Raw genomic sequence first — 8,511 nt, 5'->3', positions numbered from 1 at the left:
ATGGCAGTGTGGTTGGGGGAGGAAGGGATAAGAGCTAATGAAAGTGATAACTCTTGACACAGGGACCAGCATACGTAAAAACACGGATGCTGGAAACAGCTTGAATAGAATCTGTTGTAGGTTCGGTGTGGCAAGGACACGCTGATCAAAGATGAGAATAACCAGAGTTATGATTTAAGAAGCAGGGAGGGCCAGATCATTTAGTGCTTTTAAAGCATTCACAGGGAACTGGGATTTTATATTGCCGAAAGAGAGGGCACTGAAGCCTTTTAAGCAGGAGAGATGTATACTATATAGTAGTGTATACTACACTGCATATACTGTATACTAGTGTATACTACACTGCATATACTGTATACTAGTGTATACTGCACTGCCTATACTGTATACTAGTGTATACTGCACTGCCTATACTGTATACTAGTGTATACATATACTATATACTAGTGTATACTATACTTTGCATTTTAAAAGAATACTAGGATACTTCTATTAGTTTAGTGGATTTTGTCAAGCTTGTCCAGAATGAAACCTCACAGACGTTAAGAAAGGCACAGATCAAGTGTTCTCATTTAATCAATTAATGATTTTAAGACAAAAAATTCCATTTATTTCTGTTACATATAAGATAATTATATAAATAATAAAACATTATGTATAGTACACTACAGGCTGTGTGGTCCAGAACGGGACCCAAATTTAAGGTTATGAAATAATATTTCATTTTGTATAGTGAATCTGTATCTACTCACATCATTCAATTTGGAAATAGTATGAAATATATAAATTATAAATTTGAAGATCAACCCTCTCTCTTTTTTTATCCATGCACCCCAGGAGACTGTGGATTATGGTGGTGGCATTAAAGATCAGGTGAACAGACTTCAGCTTTGGAGAGTAAGAAGAATCAAGAGTGACCCAGTTTCTCATTTGAGTAACTTGTGGGTGGCAGTGATGCAACTTATCATGATAGGGAAGACAAGGAAAAGAAAATTAAGCATTCCATTTTGAATACACTGGCTTCAAGATGCCTGGGTTCTTATCTTAAATCTGCCCTTAGTCTTAATGAAGTCATATCTTCTCTAGCTTCAGAGTTATCTTTAAAATGACATCTGTGGATAAAATGGTCTTTAAGATTCTTTGAATGCCTAAAATCTTCTTAAGTAGCACCTTACATTTACGCTGAGCTTTAGCATTTGCAAGGTACATTTTGATGCCTCATAAAGGGTATAGTACTCTTTTTATGCTGGTAGTGCATGGGCCATGCTTTCAGAAACATTTCTTCATTATCTATGGTGTCAACCAAATGCTTAGCAGTTTAGAGGCAAAGGTTGAGAATTGAATGGTTTTTCAAAAAAACAAAAAATTAACAGACATACAATTTGTCTTTGTGAATTATATTTACCAATGCACTCAATATCTAGTACTGCTTTTTTGCATTTGAAGATGTTATTGGTCTTTATATCCGTACTGTGTTCCCAGGGAATATGAGAGACTGTGTTGACTTTTGTCCCATAATTGGAGGAGAAACAAAAAGGTGTGAAATCCTGTTAGTCTCCAATCATCAGCCTTTCTGAGTGTGTTGTGGAATTAAGAATAATGTTTATGAGTTGCCAGAGTATGAGATGGCTCCCAAGGTACTGTTATAAGCTCTTTTGAACACAGTGGATTTCTGCCTCTGTGAATTACCGATGAGCCTCACTTCTGAAATCTTTGGTCATCTGCCATCTCTGTCCTTGGAATGTCATTCTTTCAGTTGAGCCCTCATTTCATTTTTAGAGTAATAATTACTTTTAATTTTCACAATGAAGTTGCGGCACATTTGTATTGTATTTCTGATTAACAGCCTTGTACCCCTTGTAAGGGTCAACGAAATTGGGAAATTATGCTAAAAAGCTGCTATATTTTTATTGAAGGATAGCAATGACTTTGTTAGTAATTTTGATTTTATTTTATGTTTGCCATAAGTATTAACTTAAGTATAGCTCTTTACAGAAAAATATTCTTGTTTCTAAAAAACAGAGTTGGCATTATCGATATGATTAAAGTGAGTACCTTAGTTTGCCTCCTGGGATAACATAGGGCATAGTTGTTGATTTTCTTTATTTTTATTTTTTAGTTTCGCACCTATCTCCCTGATCTTTCTTCTTGTTCTCTTTTGGAGATTTATCTTTCTCTGTCCATCCCTAAAATGCTGGTAATTCTTAAGATACTGTTCTTGACTTTCTCTTTTTTTTCCTCACTAAAACTGCTTTGCTCTCCTTGCATGCTCTTATCCATTATCATGACTTTAACTATCTGTTAAATCTGTACTTTGACCCGGTTATCTCTAATAAACTCCAAAACTAGTTAATTCTTTATTGGCCCAAGCCACCTAAATATCCAACATGTTCAAAATTATATTCTTGTTTTTGAACCTTTGCTTTTAAATAATATCTTCCTAAGTTATTCCTCATATAATTGAATGAAAACACATATATACAGCCACACAAACCAGAAACCTGGGGTGCACCCCAGCTCTGCTTGACTTCCTCACTACACACCAAGTCACAGAATGCTGATAATTATATTTCTTTCACATGTTCCATACCCATTCCCTCCAGCCTGTCCCCCTGGCTACCATCTCAATTCAGGTACTCACTGTCACTGGAAAGTGCAGACTCTACAGATAGCTTGGGCTCACAGTCTCCAATCTCATTCTTTGAAACAATCCTTCACATTAACCAAACATTCATCTTTGTAATAACACATCTTAGTCAAATCATTCTACTCTTTATTTCCAATGAAGTCCAACAGAAGCTCATCAATGAACCTCTTTCCCAGTATTATTATTATTGTTATTATTGTTGTGCCCTCCTTATACCTTGAGGTGCAGCCTGGTGTGTCTTTTTTTCTTGTGTTTACTTCTTCATTATTTTTACACAGTTTTACAATTTTCACTGAAATCTCTTAACTCCTCCATGCAAAGTCAAAGCCTTCCCAAATTGGACCTAATTCCTCCAGTACCAATGGGAAAATAACTTATAATCGTTGAAGTCTCCAGACTCAGATGTCACTACAGGTGTAATTGAATAGGTAAGGTCCAGCCTGGCATGTCTTCCTGGAGAGTGTCTAAACTTTCCATCCACAGCAAAGCCTTTCTCTATCCACTTTCAGAAGAATCTACCCCACCCTTCATTGGTGCCTGCAGTATACTGTGCACACGTGTATCCCAGGTCCTACACTGCTTATTTGCATGGCTCACTTGTAGGTAGACTGTAAACTCTTGGAAGACAGAGACAGTATCTTACTAGTGTTTGCTTTTCCAGTGTCTAGGATGATCCCACACAGAGCAGATGCTAATAAATGTAAATTGAATTAGCAAATTAATAAATGAATGAGATGATTAAATTTTCAGTATCTACATGTGGATAATTGTGGATATAAAATATCCATATGTAGATAATACATGAATAATTGAAAAATATCTTGGCAATATTTTATTTAGTCCTCCAGTTTTAGGTAGTTAGTAAACATTTTATTTTTGTTAAGTGCTTCAGCTGTTTTTTTCTAAACACTGTACATAGCTACTAAACTTTTCTTGTCATTCTTCCAGAGATTTCAGGATAAATATTCCTTGAGTTTCTTTATTCTGTCCATAGAAATACACCTGCTTTGAAGCCTTTATAGTCTGTGAGCCAAAATTATAGGCATATTTCCAAGTATCCCCTGTTAGCTCACACATTAACAACCTACATCTCCCTGGAGTAAAGAACCCAGTGTGTTCTGACAAATGAGATTTGGATGTTTCTCTCTAAAATGTTGCCCAACCAGCACACACACACACACACACACACACACACACACACACAGAGATATACATAATACATACACACATAAGGAACATACACATAAAGGGGATAATCAGAAATATTTTCAAGGCATCCTCTGTCTATGCTTTATTATGTGAATATAAACATAGCCCCTACACCTGAGGCATCATTATATCAAAAGTTTTGTTGAACTTCAGGAGTATATCATAGTAAAGATGAAGGTGTGAGTTACACATTTGCTGCCCTCCAAACACCAGGGCTTCTACCATGACACCTCTTCAAGGCCAGCCTTACTCTGGCTTCTGTCTTCTCTTATTTCCTACACCCTATATCAAATCTCAGGTACTATGTAGGGAAGGCCTCAGAATCTTTCTCACCACAATGTGGGAGGGTTGATAGAAGTATTTTTTTTTCTAATCTATCAATACCAAGTTAGAATTAACTAAGAAGGAGAAGATTTTCAAGCATTTATGACAGAAGCATGATGCTCTGCCTCCTCCAAGCTCCATTTAATCCATCTAGGGCAACACTGAGATCCATGAACTTATCACAGTCCAAATACTTAGGGGCTGTAATTTGCAATGTGGTCCCTGGAGACTGGAGAATGCAAGGTCTTATGACTACAAGAGTTTTATGTGTAGAGATCCAGCTGGCTATTAAGTCATCATCTGCCAGCTTCTTTTTTTCTGAATGCCCATCCCCAGGGCCCAGAGGAATGGAAACAGGAGGATAAACAACTTTTGTTTCTTCCGGTAGACAGAGTCTGACTGCTGTGTATCCTGGTTCCCTTAGGGACTCTACCTTGTCCTCAGGGACAACCTGTGAAGGCTTGAGTGAAGATGACCCCACTGTAAAACCTACACAGCTGGTGTTCCCAGAGAGCAGCCTGCAGTCTGCATCAGCCTGTGCTGAGAGACAACCCCTGCATCTGGAAATTCCTTCTCTCAGAGACTGCTGGTGGGAGCAAGATCCCAGCTCTGGCCTTCAAAAGCTCCTGTGATCTCTGCACAATTTCTCTAAATATATTTCTGAGAAAAGACCAGGCCTGGTATCACAGTGAGTAAAGGATCTTCTACAAAGTCTGGTAGTTTAGAGAAGCTAGGGTCTGGAGGAAGGCAGGGCTCCAGAAATCAGTACATTGAATGGGAGATACAGAGATAATTTATTGGCAGACAGTTTCCTGGGCTTAACGCAGAGTTATCATTTGCAGAGGTGGAGTCATAAGCTGCACACTGAGAATGACACATTGATCATTTAACATTTGTATGCCTCTGTGAAACATCCTGGTTTTCCCTTTCTATAGCCCCTGTGGCTATGTGGTAGGGGGAATGACAAGCAGAGAAAATTTAAGAAGAGTCTGAAGACTTGATTGAAATCGAGGATATGCTCTTTGAATGTTAACCCTAATGTAATGCCTTTCATCCATCCATCCATCCATCCATCCATCCATCCATCCAACAATTGTAGAGGGCATTGTGCCAGCAACAGCACCTGCTAAGAACCAGGGAAGCAGCCCTGAAAGGGGGTGTGATAGAGACAGGAGTCGGAATATTATCCTGTTAACTCTTCACATAGATAACCACTTGCCCTGGCCATATATCAGAAATGATTTCAGTGAATGCTTGCCGGATTAGTGATGGCACACTCTTTCTTGGCTTGCATGCAAAGAGAAACCGCCAGATTTTCCTGAGTAGCTTCAGGAAGTAAAACACTTAATGCAAGCTTTATTTTCCCTAAAACTAGTAAACACAGGGAAGCAAACCTCTTTGAAACTGCATTTGTAAGCCTCATTTCCTAATTCATGCTTTTATGTATTTTCTCTAATCATTTACTGAGTACCTGCACGTGCAATGCACTCTGCACAAGTTACAAAATAAGAGAAAACCAAATATGGAAGAGAAAGTGGGGGAAAATATGCAAACTAAATACATTAGAAAGTGAAACACATAAGAACATGGCTATGATCCTTACTCTAAAATAAAACGGCTAGCCATACTGGAAAACAACTTACTCTGTGGCTGCCCCTCTGATAGTAAAAATGTGGGTCTTGCAATCCACGTTAAGTAAAATTCTGTGGGAATGGATATAGTATACGTCACCCTGTCTGCATTGACACTAGTTCCCTGAACTGAATTTTTTTTCTGTTTTACTCTGGATTAAAGGATTGGACATAATGGCTCTGAAAAAGCTTGCTGACTGAGTCAGCACCCTGTGTGCACCATAAACCCCCCTCCTTCTGTTAAGTGACTAATCTGGATCTGCATTTGCTCCTCAGCACACAGCTCATTACCACAGCAGAGTCCAACGCAGGTACTGTCACAAGGGCATGACAGAAAATCAGACATGGGTCACAGAATTCATTCTCCTGGGATTTCTGCTCAGCCTAAGGAAATCAGATGCTCCTTTCTGGGCTCTTCTCCTTGTTCTACATCTTCATCCTGTTGGGAAATGGGGCCATCCTGGGGCTCATCTGGCTGGACTCCAGACTACACACCCCCATGCACTTCTTCCTCTCACACCTGGCCATCGTTGATATTTTGTATGCTTGCAACAATGTCCCCAAGATGCTGACAAATCTTCTGAACAAGAGAAAAACAATCTCTTTTGTCCCATGCATAATGAAGACCTTTTTATACATGGTTTTTGCTCACACCGAGTGTCTCATCTTGGTAATGATGTCCTATGATTGGTACGTGGCTATCTGCCACCCTCTGCAATATTCTGTCATCATGAAATGGAGAGTGTGCACAGTCCTGGCTGTCACTTGCTGGGCATGTGGCTCCCTTCTGGCCCTGGTCCATGTGGTTCTCATCCTGAGGCTGCCCTTCTGCGAGCCTCATGAAATCAACCACTTCTTCTGTGAAATCCTGTCTGTCCTCAGGCCGGCCTGTGCTGACACCTGGCTCAACCAGGTGGTCATCTTTTCTGCTTCCGTGTTCATCCTGGTGGGGCCACTCTGCTTGGTGCTGGTCTCCTACTGCCGCATCCTGGCGGCCATGCTGAGGATCCAGTCTGGGGAGGGCCTTAGAAAAGCCTTCCCCACCTGCTCCTCCCACCTCTGTATGTGGGGCTCTTCTTTGGCAGTGCCATTGTCATGTACATGGCCCCCAAGTCCCGCCATCCTGAGGAGCAGCAGAAGGTCCTTTCCCTGTTTTACAGCCTTTTCAACCCGATGCTGAACCCTCTGATCTACAGCCTGAGGAACGCAGAGGTCAGGGGTGCCCTGAAAAGAGTGTTGTGGAAACAGAGATCAAGGTGAGGGATGCCAGGGAAAGTCTAGAGGGTTGAAGATTTGCTCCCAGTGAAATTTGTAGGAACAGTTGATATAAATGCCTTACAGTTTATCTCTTAGGTTTCTGATATCAAGAATGTATATTGATCGCATTCTATCCCTAAACGTGGTGTACCGTGCAGATCACAAAGCACACCCTTTGTGTGCTGAGCTGTGTGGTGCGGCAGTGGAGCAAAGTGCCATGAACTCCTACTGCCAGCTCTCAACCGCACAGGATCTGCTTTCTGTTCTTTTGAGGTTTAGTTCTCTCAAATTTCCTCTTAGATTCCTCTATTATTTCCATCTCTTTTTGCCATAAGTATATGATGAGAATCCCATACCGTATGCTGCTATAAGAGTGTACTTGTAACCACACAGAATAAATACTGACCTTGGTTAAGCAGCCCTCTACTGGGAATGTAACAACAACTAAGAGTAGAGCCAGTGCCTGGTCTGGAACCTAAAGGATGACGACATTATTACTGGAAGTTCATCTAAATCACCCTCACAAATCTAATTCTGTAAAAAGCAAAGTTTCATTGTATAGATTTTTTATAAAAAAGGCAGAGAAACAGCAAGATCTTTGTTTCATTTCAGTTAATTTTGCACCATCTAATTGAAAGAGTTTGGAAAGATTTTGCATTTAAAATAAATATGAGGGAAAGTTATTAGGGGTAGTTAACCTTTCTCAGACTTGAGATCGCAAAGCTGGTTGTATCATTACGGTGATTACATAAAATATTTTAGGAGTAAGAAAATACTGCAAAGGAAGAAAGCATCAAGAGAAACTGACAGCTTGATGTAACATCATAGACCACCGCTTAGAACCAAGAACATGACAAGTCTTGATAGGGACTTTTAGGAACCTCAACCAAATTCCAAAGAGAAGCTACTCCACGTGATATAAATCACTGTTCCTGGACCCAAGTGGTCAGAATGACATGGACAAGTAATTTGTTTTATTTTAACACAAGTCTGAGTCCTAAATGATCAGCATAATATGATAATATGATTTCTTTAACACATGGAGTATGGAACCTTTGGGAAGTCTCTCTTTTTTTCTTTCAACCCTTATAGTATTGTGTGCATTCAACTGTATGATCCATGATGTTATTACATTATCTGCTGTCTGTAGATTTTCTGTTTTTACAATTTTAAAAATGTATTCTTATCACTTCAAATATTTCTTCTTCCATGAAAGAAAGAAGCAAAGGGGGAACTCTTTCCTCCTACCCTCTCTCCAAATGCACTATGTTCTTTTCAGTTCTCAAAAAGCCTAGTTGCTGACTATTCTGCTCATCCATTCATCTCAGTTAAACATTCTGCCTCCGGTGACGGTCTTTGTTTTCACATCTCCATACTGTGAGGACATGTTTTGGCCTGCAGAAATTCATAAACCTTGCTCTGCCCCTCCCAAAGAGAGCAATT

At 39.7% G+C, this 8,511-nt stretch overlaps 1 protein-coding gene across 1 annotated transcript; it reads left to right on the top strand.

The window, feature by feature from the left end:
• Positions 1–6,138: 6,138 nt before the first annotated feature.
• On the top strand, positions 6,139–7,071 carry LOC117072703 (olfactory receptor 2A5). The gene is given in 3 exon segments (XM_033193071.1): positions 6,139–6,204; positions 6,206–6,872; positions 6,875–7,071. Coding segments are annotated over 3 exon segments (930 nt in total).
• Positions 7,072–8,511: the final 1,440 nt, after the last annotated feature.

This window comes from Trachypithecus francoisi, unplaced genomic scaffold (assembly GCF_009764315.1).
Source record: "Trachypithecus francoisi isolate TF-2019V2 unplaced genomic scaffold, Tfra_2.0 Lachesis_group4, whole genome shotgun sequence".
Lineage (NCBI taxonomy): Eukaryota > Metazoa > Chordata > Mammalia > Primates > Cercopithecidae > Trachypithecus > Trachypithecus francoisi.
This window is presented reverse-complemented; position numbering and strand designations above follow the sequence as displayed.